Raw genomic sequence first — 15,217 nt, forward strand, 5'->3', positions numbered from 1 at the left:
AAGGGGTAAATGTAGAGGAATGGGTCTGGGTGGGTTGCGCTTCGGCAGGTCGGTGTGAACTTGTTGGGCTGAAGGGCCTGTTTCCACACTATAAGTAATCTAATCTAAAATACCAAGTGATAGATTGCACTGAATAATTTAATATATGATTAAAATAGTCATTCAACTCCTTGAGTATGTACTTCTGAGTGTTACATTTTTATAGTGTGACGTTTTAAATTACATACTTTACCAGAAAACAAAACACATCACCCCAATGCTGTATTATACTTTTATTTGTTGTCTAATGATATACAATTCAAAGATTTTAATTATACAATTATTTTACAATTATGTTGCATGGTAAAGTGATTCCAATTCAGCAGTAATTCAGATGTCAATATAAAAGATCTCCCTCTGACATTATTTTTATCCTTTAGAAGATGTTGTGCCCAGGACTGCTCACAGCACTCCAGGTTTTGTAGGCCTGCAGCACGACTTCTAAATCTTTGCATTCTCGTCCTTTGAATACAAACATCAGCGTTTCATTAGCCTTTGTGATTATTATTGTACCTGTCTGTGACATTTTAATAATTTATTTACAAGAACCTCCAAGTGTCTTGGACCTCCACTGCTTCATCTTTTCCTAACTCAGTAAGTATTATGATATATCTTTTGCTCCAAAGTGGATGATTTCACAATAGCTTACTTTGAAATCCATCCATTCTTATAAAAAATTGTCCTCTGCTAATTTGAATATATGGTTCTGTATCCCATCATTTAAATCATTCATGAAAACAACAAACAATCAGGGTCCCAGCCAACACAGATATTTGTGGAATATTACTCTTTATATTCAGCCAATTTGAGTTCATGCCCCATATTTCAGTGCACTGTATCTGGCTGCTCAATAATTGGCCCTCATTCCTAGGAGTTCGACTTTGTCCATATTATCTGTTAACTATATAACTTATCTCTTCAAAAAATGGGTAATTGTGAGCACTTAGAACATAGAACAGTACAGAACATCAACAAACCCTTCTGCCCACTGTGCCTGCATCAACCATGAAGTCATTCTAAACTAATCCACCCGCCTGCACATGGCCATGTCCCTCTACTGCCTGCCTGTTCATGTTTCTGCAAAAATGCCTCTTGGTATCATATCACCGTCAACCACCTCCCCTGGCAACATGTTCCAAGCACTTACCTCCCTCTATGTAAAAATCATGTCTCGCACATCTCCTTTAAATTTCCTCCCTCTCATCTTAAGCCTAAGCCCCCTAGTACTTGACGTTTCTACCTTGGGAAAAAAATGACTCTGATTACCCATTATATTTATGCCTCTTATAATTTTTTATATTTCTATCAAGTCACCCCCTCAGCTTACAGCACTCTAGCCACAGTATTCCATTATACTGCCTGGGCTGTCATAGTATTGTAATTGTAAGCAAATTACAATGAACATATGATCTGATGGAAATTATAAATAATTGAAATGTCTTCTTTGAAAAAAATTATGCTCTAAAATAATTAAAATAAACAACAAATCTTGTTTTTCATAAATTGCATCGTTCTGATGCAACATTAAACGATGTGCACTCAAGGTGTGTGCTTGTTTCACTACTCCAGCAAGAAAACAGTCACACAGATCTCAGACACATCTCTCATCCATGCATGGCATTCTGCTAAAAGTGTAATGTAGGAAATTTATACCTTGTTGGAATTCTACAACATCCTGGAACATAATAACTTGTTGGTTTCATGTGTTAACCAATAATTTCATCACATGGTGATGATGGGCAAATATTAATGTTTTCATACAAAGTTCAATTTCTGTTAGCTTAGCTACTTCATTACACTACTATTTTTTAATGGATCCGTACAACTACATTCTGTACTCTGTTGGATACTGTAACAAGTTATTGATCAAAATAAATAAATGCAGGATGATACACCAACAAAGGGATTTGACATTCCTATGCCAGCTTTCTTAATTCAATCAGCAAGTTTTTCTCAGCGACTGGAGTATTGATATTAATGGTCTGAATGAAAAAGCGAGCAGCATTACTTCTTTGCTTACTTTCTGAAAAACCAATGTCTTATTTAAATGAAGGAACAATGTGAAACAATGTAGATAAATTCACCAAGAATGCATCTTTTTCCTAAATGTCTATTAACTTCATTGTAGATGTGGCAATGTACACGTGAGGCCAGGATCCTGACAATTCAGGATGTACATCTGAGTTGTTTTCCACTTGGAAGATATATTCAAAGCAGGAATGTTTAGGACATGAGGAAATGATGACAGAGAGAGGAAAGGGCAGATGTTACATGTCACACTGTTGCAAGGGAAGATGCTTGGGAAGGGGAAAGCTATTGGAGGCATTTGAAACAGGGAGACAAGAACAATCGGGATCCTGTCCTCTTGAAATGCCTTTAAATGAATTTAAATCAATTCTTATCTTTTGTTCCAATGCCTCGTTGGAATTGCCAGGGTTTCCCTCCGGATTTGTTCTCTTATCTGATTTTGCACTGTTTGACTTTCTGCAGTTTGCACTAAATGTCAGGAACACAGGCAAAAATATAAGGCCATGAACAGCCCCAAACGTTATGACAAGAAACATGATTTTAAAAAATGTCCTAAATATGTAACTTGCTGCAGCAGCCAGTACAACTACACCCAGTATGGTCGAAAGGGCCCCTTGGATGATGGGATATCCAAGGCTGTATAATGCATCAATACTTCGTTCATTTGCAGTTTCTCTGTCACTAGACACAAATGCATATGAAATGTGAGCTGAAAAGTCCACAGAAAAACCAATACAAATGACCAGATTAATCATTGATATCGAATGTAAATTGACACCCCAAAACGTCATAAAACCAGCCACAGCCACTAAAACTGATGCAGTAGAAAATGTTACCCATATAGAGCAGATTGGATTAGGTATTAACAATAGCGCAATGATCAGCATTGCAGCAGCAGCAACAACTACATTCTGTATTGTGTTGGATACAATAACAAGATATTGATCAAAATAGATAAATGCAGGATGGTACACCAGCAAAGGGATTTGACATTCCTGTGCCAGCTTTCTTAATTCAATCAGCATGTTTTTCTCAGCGACTGGAGTATTGACATTAATGGTCTGAATGAAAAAGCGAGAAGCATCAATTCTTTGCTTACTTTCTGAAAACCTAATGTCATGTTCAAATACAGGAACAATGTGAAACAATATAGATAAATTTCCCAAGAATGCATTTTTTTCCTGAATGTCTATTAACATCTGTTTAGTTATGGCAATGTACACACGAAGCCAGGATTCTGACAATTCAGGATCTACATACAAGTTGTTTTCCAATCTGCCCATGCAGGTTTCAATTTCATCCTGAACAGTGGAATCCCAATATTCCACGGGTTCAGTGACAGCAACCATAACACGTGGTCCATATTTTGAGAAAAAAGCACTTTGATCATCATAGAATTTAATCACATAAGAACCATCAAAGGCCAGATTTCTGAGATCAATTCCCTCTTTGATATTTATACAACCATAAATACTGACAGCCAAGTAACCAATGTATAGGACAACCACAAGTGCCTTGGTCCAAATGTTTGTGAGCCAGGGACCATAATATTTCTGAAAGAAGAAATAAACTGGATGTTCTAGTTCGGCACCAGTCTCACTATTATAAGCTCCACCCACACAACACATTGAATAGCATTTAGAGTCTTCTGGTTCCTGATCACTTTTGACTTTTCTGAATGTCAGCCAATGCCTGTTGCTGGCTTCTCTTCTCCCGTTCAATGCAAGAACAGCTCCAAAAAATGTAATGTTATAAATGAAGCAAAACAGAACTGTTGTGCCTGTGTAAACACAGAATGACTGCACAGATCGAAAAGGTGTCATAATGCCAATATAAAAAGCCAAAACATCAGTCAGAGTGGTGATTGTAATAGAGATGGCTGCTTCAGCATATGTATCAGCAAGGCGATCTTCAATCTTATCTGTGACGTCAGTCGTTTGCCAACTGGCGAGCATGACAAACATATCATCTACACCAATACCTAAAAAAAAGAGGTGAATTAGTGCACCAGTAATTACCAATCAATGCCTTCAAGCATAAGTCGTTAAAGTTTAACAATCTCATCTGAATGGTGTATGATGAGAAATCAATGCTTATTGCTAAATATCTTTCTTTAAATGTTTAAATGAAGTTCCAAAGATTGAGAAGAAATTAAAAGCCAAACCAATGCAAGTAAATATAGACGCTATGCCAATGTTTCTGTTGTGTTTATATTTGCTACCTATTCATAGGACTAACCTGCAACATTTCCACTAAATACAGACATATTATGCATTATAATTATAGACTGTCCCATGCAGGAATTATGTACCGTTAAAATCAAATAAGCATGCACTCAACTTTGATAGCTGTGCAATATAGAGTAGGCACATAGTACATTCAGACTTGAGCTTCAACAATTAGTATCAAGACTTTGATTCCTTTAAACAATTCTGACAGATCTAGATGTTTACATCAGGAAGGGGGTTGGTTAGCTCAGTTGGCCAGATAACTTGTCTCTTATGCAGAGTGATGCCAACAGTGTGGGTTTCATTCCCACATCAGCTGAGATTACTATGAAGGACTCTCCTTCTCCACCTCCCCCTCACCTGAGGCATGGTCACCCTCAGGTTAAACTACCACAAATCATCTCTGTCTAATGATAAGCTGATAAGACTATGGTGACTTTACATTTACCTTTTACACCAGGAACACAGGACTACAGAATCGAATAATGGAATAGCTACAGAATTGAAGAAGACCATTTGGCCTGTTATGTGTATTCTGGAGTGTCACAAGAGTGTCCCACCACTCCAACCTTTTGAATCTGCTTTCGAATCACACTAACAGGCAGTGTATTCTAGCAATGCTGGATTCAGACATAAGCTAGGTAAGCTATAGCTCTGGACTTCACATTATAAGGGGACTTCACAAATGAATTGAAAATGGACTTATGCACATTTGTTCATGGCTTGTAGACATTGCAGGCTAGACCACAATTTATTGTCCATTTCTAACTGCCCTGATAAGGTTTCAGTGAGCTGTGTTCTTGTCCCTTGCAGGGACACCCAAGTTCTGTTAGAGAGAGAGTTGTAGGATTTTTGCCCAGTAACAGCGAATGAACTAATACATATTTCCAAATCAGGATGGTGTGTAACTTGGAGGGGAACTCAGAGGTAACAGTGATCCCACTTGCTGCCCTTGTCCTTCTTGGTGCTGGAGGTTGTGGTTTTGGAAGGTGCTGTCAGAGGAGCCTTACTGAGTTACTGCAGTGCATTTTGTAAATGGTACACACTGCTGCCACCGTGCATTGGTGATGAAGGGAGTGAATGTTGAAAGTGGTATATGGAGTGCTCACCAAGTGGTTTGGATTGTGTTGAACTTCTTGATTGTCGTTGGAGCACGTTTGCCTTGACCTTTCCCTTAATTCTTGACAGTCACATGATCCATTTAGACACTTTGATCATGAAATAAGAGTGCTTTAAATGGTTTTTACAAGCCAATAATAGTTACAATTTTGAAAGTGCTTCAAAGTCATACATCACTCTTCTAAACTCCAATGGAAACAGGCCCAGATTGTCCAGCCTTTCCTCATAAGACAATACATTTATTCCAGGTATCAATCTAGTAAACCTCGAGTGAAATACATGCAATGCATTTATATCCTTCCTTAAAAATGGAGACTAAAATTGTATTTGAGATGGATTGACGTCAATGCCCTATATAACTGAGTCATAAGATCCTTACTTTAATGTTCAGTTCTTCTCATAATAAATGTTAGCATCATGTTAGCCCTTTTAACTAAGTGCTGGACCAACAAGTTAACTTTTGGTGACTCGTGTCCAGAACACCTTAATTCCTCCAAAACTCAAATTCCACAGTTGTTCTCTGTTTAAGTACTACCTTGTGTTTTCACTGTTTCTGCCAAAGGAAACAACTTCACATTTTTCCACATTATGCTTCATCAAAAGGGAGAGGTATGGCCTAGTGGTGTAATCACTGCACTGTTAATCCATGGACCCAGGTAATGTTCTGGGGATTTGAATTCAACCACAGCAGATGATGTAATTTGAATTCAAAGTAAATCCAGAATTAAAAGACGTGATAACCATGAATCCATTTAATGATGAGCATGAATCCATCATCAATTGTCAGAAAAAACCCATCTGGCTCACTAGTGTCCTTTAGGGAAGGAAACTGCCATCCTTGTCTGATTGGGCCTACATGTGATCCCAGACTCATGGCAATGCATTTGGATTTTAACTGCCCTCTCAGCAAATTAGGAGTGGGCAATAAATGCTAACCCAGTTGGTGATGGCATCATCCCTTGAGAGAATAAAAAAACTGCCAGAATTTGGCTCAATCACACAGCCACCTGCATCGATCTGTAACTTGCTTCTATCTTCTTCACAACATATTCTCAAACCCCACTTGATGTTGGAAATTTAGCTACCATTCCTTCACTCCCATTAGCAAAGTCATTGATATAAATTGTAAAAAGTTAAAGCATCAGCACAGACCTTCGCAGGATTCAATTCATCATACCCTGCCAAGGGTATATATTAATGGTTCTTTCAAAAAAGAACTATTAATATATTTATGCATCTCCCAGCCAGACAATCTTCTATCCACGCTAATGGGTTACTCCCTAAACCATCAGTTTTTATTTTCTGAAATAACATTTGATGTGGCACCTTGTCAAAGTGCCATCTACAGACTTCTTTTTACTTAAAGCATATTGACTCCTTCAAAAAAACTCCAATTATTTGTTAAACATGACACCTCCTTCACAAAACCATGCTGATTTAAATTTTTCTAAATGCACTGCAAAAATCTCTTTATTGATTGATTCTAATGAATTCCCCATGACAGATATCAAGCTGGTTTACAGTTCCTATAAGGAAACTGTTTCCTTTTTTCTGCCTCTGTCTCTTTGTGAATTGAGTGGTTATATTTTCTGCTTTCCAATCCAATGGAAACCTTTGCTGAATTTAGGGAATTTTGGTAAGTGCAGAACAACATGAATACCACCTCATTATCACATCTTTTAAGACACTATGAAGAAGTCTGTTAGGACCCAGAGATCTGTCAACACACAGCTCCATCAGTTTACTCTGTACCACTTCACTTGCGATTATATTCCATTAAGTTCCTCACTCCCTTCCACCTACTGGTGTATAGCTATTATAGAGTGTTATTTTTTGTTTCTTCTGTAGTGAAGACAGAAGCAAACAAGATATTCATTTCCTTCACCATTTCTTTATTTTTAACTATTGACAATGTGGCAAAGAGTAGTGGGAGGCAAGAGGATTGGGAAGCCTTTAAAAACCAGCAGGCAATAATTTAAAAAGCAATGGGGGTCAGGGAGAAAATGAAATATGAGAGTATTCTAGCCAGTGATATAAAAAAAATTGCAAGAGTTTTTTAGATATTAAAGGCTAAGAAATAGATAAGAGTGGATATTGGAGAGCTGAAAAATGAGGCTGGAGAAGTAAAAATGGAGAACAAAGAAATGGCACAGGAACTAAATAAGTACTTTTCCTCAGATTTCACAGTGGAAGATTCCAGCAATATTCCAGAATTTTGAGAGAGTCAGAGGTGAATGTACTGGCCATCACTAAAGAGAATGTGCTTGGAAAACTGAAAGGTCTGAACATGGATAAATCACCTTAACTGGATGGACTACACCCCAGGGTTCTGAAGGAGATAGCTGTGGAGATTGTGGAGGCATTGGTGGTGATCTTGCAGTAATGACTGGAGTCAGAGAGACTCCCAAAAGACTGGAGAATGGCTAATGTAACACACCTATTTAAGAGGGAAGGGAGCAAAAGACAGGAAACTGTCAGCTGGATTAGCCTGAACTTGGTTTTTGGTAAGATTTTAGATACTACTATTAAGAATGAGATTGCTGAGTACTTGGAAGTACATGGTAAACTATAGTGGAGTCAGCACAGCTTCTTCAAGGGGAGGTCATGCCTGACAAATCCTTAGAATTTTCAGGAGGTAACGAGCAAATTGGACAAAGGAAACACAATGATATATTTGGATTTCCAGAAGGCCTCTGACAAGGTGCTGCACAGGAGGATGCTAAATAAGGTAAGGGCCGATGTTGTTAGGGGCAAGACACTGGCATGGATAAAGGATTGGTTGATGGGCAGAATGCAGAGGGTAAAGATAAAGGGGTCTTTTTCAGGATGGCAGCTGGTGATTAGGTGAGTTCAACAGCAGTCAGTGTTGGGACCACAACTATTCGCGTTATACATAAATGATCTGGTGGAGGGAACTGAGGGCATTGTTGCGAAGTTTGCAGATGACAGCAAGATAGGTGGAGAGACAGGTAACGTTGAGGAAGCAAAGAGGCTGTAGAAAGACTTGAACATGCTTGGTAAGTGGGTAAAGAAGTGGCAGATGGAAAGCAATTTGGCAAAGTGTGAGTTTATGCATTTTGTTAGGCAAAGTAGAGGCCTACCATAGACTTCCCACTTCAGAATTCTCTTAAGGTTAATATACAATTTCAGTTGGGTGTTAGGAAGGCAAATGAAATGTTAGCATTCAAATCAAGTCAACTAGAATACAAGAGCAGAGATTTAATACTGAGACTATATAAGGCTCTGGTCAGACCACATGTGGAACATTGTGAATATTTTTTAGCCCCATATCTAATGAAGTATGTGCTGGTATTTGAGGGATCCAGAGGAAGTTCACAAGAATGATCCTGGGATGAAAGGCTTGTCACACGAAGAACGTTTGAGAACTCTAGGTCTGTACTACATGGAGTTTAGAGGATATGTGGGGGTCTGATTGAAAATTACAGAAAACTGAGAGGCCTGGATATCGTGGGTGTACAGAAGATGTTTTCACTAATAGCAGAGATTAGGATCCAAGGGCACAGAGTGAAGGGACCACCCTTGAGAACTGACATGAGAAGGAATTGCTTCAGCCAGAATGTTATGAATCTGTGGAATCATTGCTGCAGAGGGCTGTGGAGGCCTACTCATTGAATGTATTTAAGACAGAGGTCGATTTATTTTTGATTAGTAAGGGGATCAAGGGTTACAGGAGAAGGCAGGAGAATGGGATTGAGAAACATATCAGTCATGTTCGAAGTGCAGAGCAGTCTCAATGGGCTAATTCTGTTCCTATATCTTATAGTGTTATAGTTTTATGACTCATCTTTCTCACTCTCTGGAGGACTTTATTTACTTTTCCTTTTAGAATACCTATAAATACTCTAGCAATCTGTTTTAATATTTTTAATTAACTTCCTGTCGTACTATAATTTCTTCCACCTAATGAGCCTTGTAGACATTCTCTGTCATTTTTTACATTCTGACCATTCATCTGACCTGCCACTCATCTTTGTAGTTATATATCTTTTCCTTCAGTTTGATACTTTCCCTAAATTTGTAAACACTGATGGTGGGTCCTTCCTTCAGAATTTTTCTTTCTGTAGGAATATATTGCAAAATCCAGTAACGACTTAGAGAGGAAAGTTAATGATAACAGAAAGGTGAGTGGGAATGCAAGTGGTGACAATGATATCAAGGATCTGTAGAAGAATATAGACAGGTTAAGTGAGTATGCAATAAAACTTGGCAGATCGTGAATATTGTGGGAAAATGTGAGGTTACGTACTTTGGCAGGAATAGTAGAGGAGCTAAATATTGAAAAATGGCGAAAAACTGCAGAAAGCCATAAAACAGAGGGTATTGGGTACTCTTGTCCTTGAATCACAAAATTTCAGCGGGTAATAGGGAAAGCAAATGGAATGTTGACCATCATTTCAAAGTGAATGGAGTATAAAATAGTTCTGCTAAATCTATACAAGGTGCTAGTCAGACCACAGCTGGAAGGCTGTGAATAATTTTGGTCCCCCTTACCTATAGAAGGATAGCCAGCATTAGAGGCAGTGCAGAGAAGGTTCACTAGGTTGTACGAGGTATGGAGGGATTTTGTTACAAGGAGAGGTTGAGTAGATTGGGTCTATATTCATTGGAGTTCAGATGAATGAAAGGTGACTTTATTGAAACATACAATAATCTTAGGGGACTTGACAGGATTGATGTGAAGTGAATATGTACCTTAATGATCAAAGAGCATAATCCCAAAATAAGGGGTCATCCAGTTAGGACGGAAATAATGAGGAATTTTGTAATCAAAGGGTAGTACAATTCTTTCCCACAGAGAATTTCCCAATTCTTGAGGCTGAGTCATTAAGTATACTCAAGGCTGAGATAGACACAGTTTAAATCAAGGGGATAAAACAGAAAAATAGAATTGAGGCCACCCATGTTCTCATTGTATGTGTGTGACTTCTGATCTTGTCCACTCCAAAACTGGCATCTTCACTTCATTGTATGGTGATGCAGACTTATAGTGTCATAGAGATATGCAACTCATCCATGCTGACCAGATACCCTAAATTAATCTAGACCCATATGACAGTATTTGGCCCATGTCCCTCTGAACCATTCCTATTCATATACCCATCCAGATGCCTTTTAAATGTTGTAATTTTACCAGCCTCCATTGCTTTCTCTGGCAGCCTCCATTGCTTCCATACCCACACCACCCTCTGCATAAAAAAAAGTTACCTCGTAGGTCCTGTTTAAATCTTTCCCCTCTCACCTTAAACCTATGCTCTTTAGTTTTGGACTCCCCCACCCCAGGTAAAAGACCTTGGCTATTCACCCTATCCACAAACCACTGTAAGGTCACCCATTAGCAAGAGAAAATAGCCCCAACCCATTCAGCCTCTCCCTATAGCCCTGATCAGGTCTTGGGAATTTATCCACCTTTATGTATTTTAAGTCATCCAGCACCTCTTCCTCTGTAGTTTGGACAATTTTCAAGATGTTACTATTTAGTTCCCCACGTTCTCTATCTTCCACATCCTTCTCCACAGCAAACATGGATGCAAAATACTTGTTCAGTACTCTCCCATCTCCTGCAGTTCCATGCATAGGTGGCTTTGCTGTGAGGGGCTGAAAGGCTTATTTCTGCATCTATATCTTATGGTCTTATAATTTTGAGCACCCTGTATCAAACCTGCTCTCAACTTTTAATTCCTCATGGAGAACAGTCCCAGCGTCTCCAATCTAAGTAACTGAAATTGCTGCACTATAACATACAATGTCAACAAAATGTCTGTATGGCAACAATGTTGAATCGTTCACAGCAATCCACCTGCTTTCAGTCCAACTACCAGGTTGTTTATCTCATGGTTAAACTTTCTTGAATGGCAAAGATGGTACTGGGCACCATTTATTTATTTTTTCAAATCATTTATTTTCAAAAGATTCAAGAGACATTTGTTACAGTCCCTGATATTTCCATGCCAATGAAAAATTTGAGATCGGGCAGCATAAATTGAGAGCTTGAAAGGAGCAGTAAGAGAGCGAGTTTTTGAGAAGATTTGTAGCTCAGCCATTCCTAGATGTCACAGTCAAGCGAAAAGTCAGTGGGGATCTTCAAACCAGCATCTACAGGAAAATAACATACACGGACCAAATATGAAGTACAGAAGCAATCATCCCAACACTCTCAAACAGAACTGCATTAGAACATTATAACAAATGAGCCACCACATGCTGCAGCACAGAGGAAAAATGAAGAGCAGAGAAAAATCACCTATACAGCGATTTCAGGAAGAACGGGTACCCAGTGAACACAGTCAGTCAATTTCTCAGCAACAAACTCAAATAAGCAGACAAAACGCTCCCAGAAACCCTAGCCACTCTCCCCTGCATCAAAGATGTCTCAGAAATTACTGCCAGACTACTTAGACCTCTTGGCATCAGGGTAGCCCACAAACCCTCCAGCAGCTAATGAACTTAAAAGACCCTATACAGCCAACAAGCAAAACTAATGTAATTTACAAAATGCCTTGCAAGAACTGTGACAAACACTCATTGGACAAACAAGCAGAAAACTAGTTACCAGGATACATGAACATCAACTAGCCACAAAAAGACATGACTCACTATCACTAGTATCCTTACATACAGATGAGGAAGGACACCACTTTGACTGGGAAAACACATCCATCCTAGGACAAGCCAAACAGAGACATGCAAGAGAATTCCTAGAAGCATGACATTCCAACCAGAACTCTATCAACAAACACATCGATTTGGACCTCATCTAGAACCCTCTGAGAAAAAGAACAGGAAATGACACTACCAATACAGGAAATGACATCATTAACCCAAGGAAACCTAAGCACATAAATAAAAAGTGGAACATAATATCAGCACTTCACTGGAGGCTCACTGATGATGTTACCTAGTATGGTGATGAAACATCTGAAAATGAACCTTCTAGCTCAGCAAGCAAACTTACATTCAGAGAATTAAGAGAAATGGAATAAGGAGAGATGCACAAAAGTACAATGCCAAAGGGATAGGAGTCAGAACAACAGGAGTCCCATATCTAATTTTATCATAATTACATTTTAACGAAATATTACTAACCTAGAATCAGAAAAGGTGCATTGGCGGTATTGATAGCAAATTTCATTCCACAATGTAACAGCAGTCCGAATCCTGACAGTACAGCTAATCCAGCTGATATAACTCCCAGAGCAGCGACCCATACCTTATTCCTCACACAGTCCAACCTGAAAATAAATTTGACAATCTTGTATAACACAACAGAAATTTTTCTATGATGTATTCTATGAAAACCTGTTATAAATAATTATGAAAAAGTGGATTTTACCCCATACAAGATATGATAGAAAAGAATTTTGAAAGAAAATGTGACAGAGAACAAAGGAATAATTTTCTTGGAAGTCCCTTCAAGTTTTTTTTGTCTTGATATTGATGTGAAGTAGGAAACCTGTAATTCAGGAATAAAGGTTAGCAATTAACAGAGATACTCTCAATTTATTTTCAGAAAACAACATCCTGAGCAGCTGTGGTATGTGGGAGCTGGTGGATACTGGAGTGATCCATGGTGACCACATCTGTATCAGCTGCTCAAGGACAACAACTCAGAGCTACTGAGACACTGCAGTCACTGTGACACATCAGGGAGTGGGAGAGAAAACCTAGCCGCTGTTGTGGGAGGCAGTCACACCATTTAGATTAATTACATCAAATTTGCTGCATGGTCAGGGACAGTAAGGTGTCACTGTGGATGAGGTGGCTATACGGATCCATAATTTAGCTTTGGAGGAGCCTCAGTCAGTGCCTTTCTCTGATAGGTACATGGCTCTTGCTCTGAAGGTGGACAAGGACACAAGCTGTAGGGAGAATGAGTAAATAAACCACAGTCAGAATGGTTCAGAACACTATTCAAGTCAGCGAAGAAAAGAAACATTTACTGGTAATGCATAGTGTGGTTAGGAAAATAGAATTCTCTGCAGCAAGGACAGAACAATGTACAAGATGTTGTACAGGACATTGTACTGGATCTGCTGCCACATTCAGGACAACTCTTTTGGATTGGGAAGGAACTTGGAATGGAAGGGGAAGGATTCAGTTGCTATGGTTGATGTTGGCACGAGCAACGTAGGTAGGACTAGGAAAACAGTTTGGCTCAGAGATTTCATGCTACTTGGGAGGCTAAATGAAAAAGAAGCACAAAGGTAATGATCTCAGGATTATTGGCGTATATTAAATACGATTAGAGTGGTTAAAGCTGAAAGATTGGTGTGGAAGAAAGAGTTCCAATTAATTGGTATTGGCACCAGCATTGGGCAAAGTAAGTGAATAATGCTGGGATCTGTGTTCTGATGAATCACATAGTAGGATTGCTGATAGGATTTTAAACAGTCAGGGTGCAGAGGGTTCGATTGAACGAAGCTCAAAAATATCAAAAAGAAATAAGGTAGAGCAGAGATGCAGATTAGTGAATGGATAAACAATAATTACTGTGTGACAGGATGGATTAGAAAATATATGCAGCAGACATTAGAACTAATTCATGTTCATGTTTCCACCCAACATTGTGTCATCTGCAAATCTGATCTCATCTAAATCATGAATATATGTTATGAATTCCTGGAGTCCAAGCACTAGTTTCTGTGGAACGCTACTGGTCACTGACTGTCACTTGGAAACTGACCTGTTTTTCCTCTTCTTTGTTTCCTGTCTGCCAACCAGTTCTCTATTTATGGCAGGTTACTGCTTCCAATCTATTTTAATTTTATAATCTCTTACCCGAGATTATATTGAAAGTCATCTGGAATTCCAAGTAAACTATATTCACTGGTTCCCATACATCAACCCTACAAATACATCCTTATATCCTTGAAGACTTCCCACAGATTTGTCAAGCACCATTTCCCCTTCAAAATACCAACCTGACTCTGCCAAATCTCATCATTGTTTCCCAAATGCTCTGCTATAAAATCTATCATAATGGGTTCCAACATTTTTCCCACTATTGATGTCAGGCTAACTGGCCTAGAATTTCCAATTTTTCTCTCTATTTTTTTGTTTTAAATATTGAGTTTATATTAGCTATTGGCTATAGGAACTGTTCCAGATTCTACCGCCATTGTATTCATTATTTCAAGGGCCATTTCCTTCAGTACTCCAGGATTTAGATTGTCAAGCCCTGGGAATTTATTGGCTTGTAATCTAATCACTGTTCACAACATCATTTCCTTACTCAGTGATTTCCTACAGTTACTCCCTCTCACTAGGCCCAGTATTCTCAATATTTTTAGGAAGTTATTTGCATCCACCTGAGTGAAGACAGGCACTATATATATATATTAATTTGTCTGTCATCTTTTTGTTCTCATTATAACTTCATTATAATGTGTCTGATTGCAAGGGATCTACATGCGTCTACATCAATCTCTCTCGTGTTACATATCGATAGAATCTTTTACAATCAAATTGTATGTGCCCTGCAAACCTACTCTCATATTCCTCCTTTTGTCCTTTTTAGCTGAAACCTATACTGTTCCAAATTCTCTGATCTGCTGCTTTTTTTGGCCATTTTTTGTGCCCCATCCTTGGATTTTTTTTTATAGATATTTTTATTGGAAATTTAACACTTTTACAAGTTTACAAAAATAAAAAAACTCTCAAGTACAAACATTGATATACAATTAAATCTTAAATAAATAATAACCAAAATTTAACAAAAGAAAAATACCGAGAGAAAAAAAACAAAACTCAACTAACTACTAATCTAACCTACAACTAACCAGAGT

The 15,217-nt window shown here is 38.4% G+C and overlaps 1 protein-coding gene across 1 annotated transcript; it reads right to left on the reverse strand.

Annotated features, from left to right (window-relative positions):
* Positions 1-340: 340 nt before the first annotated feature.
* On the reverse strand, positions 341-14,269 carry LOC122550320 (patched domain-containing protein 3-like). The gene is made up of 4 exons (XM_043691044.1): positions 14,211-14,269; positions 12,519-12,664; positions 2,442-4,048; positions 341-501 (listed from the first exon to the last, which is right to left on the reverse strand). Exons 1-4 carry the CDS (start codon positions 14,267-14,269, stop codon positions 481-483), a joined length of 1,833 nt encoding a protein of 610 aa, XP_043546979.1. The 3' UTR covers positions 341-480.
* Between the last annotated feature and the right edge of the window lie 948 nt (positions 14,270-15,217).

Source organism: Chiloscyllium plagiosum, chromosome 5, assembly GCF_004010195.1.
Source record: "Chiloscyllium plagiosum isolate BGI_BamShark_2017 chromosome 5, ASM401019v2, whole genome shotgun sequence".
Lineage (NCBI taxonomy): Eukaryota > Metazoa > Chordata > Chondrichthyes > Orectolobiformes > Hemiscylliidae > Chiloscyllium > Chiloscyllium plagiosum.

Coding starts and splice junctions, on each gene's coding strand:
- LOC122550320 (XM_043691044.1), bottom strand. CDS start 14,269: ATGGGAACCAGTGAATATAGTTTACTTGGAATTCCAGATGACTTTCAA. Junction 12,665..14,210: donor GACTTTCAATATAATCTCGG/GTAAGAGATTAT, acceptor ATTTATTTTCAG/GTTGGACTGTGTGAGGAATA. Junction 502..2,441: donor ACGAGGCATTGGAACAAAAG/ATAAGAATTGAT, acceptor TTGTATTCAAAG/GACGAGAATGCAAAGATTTA.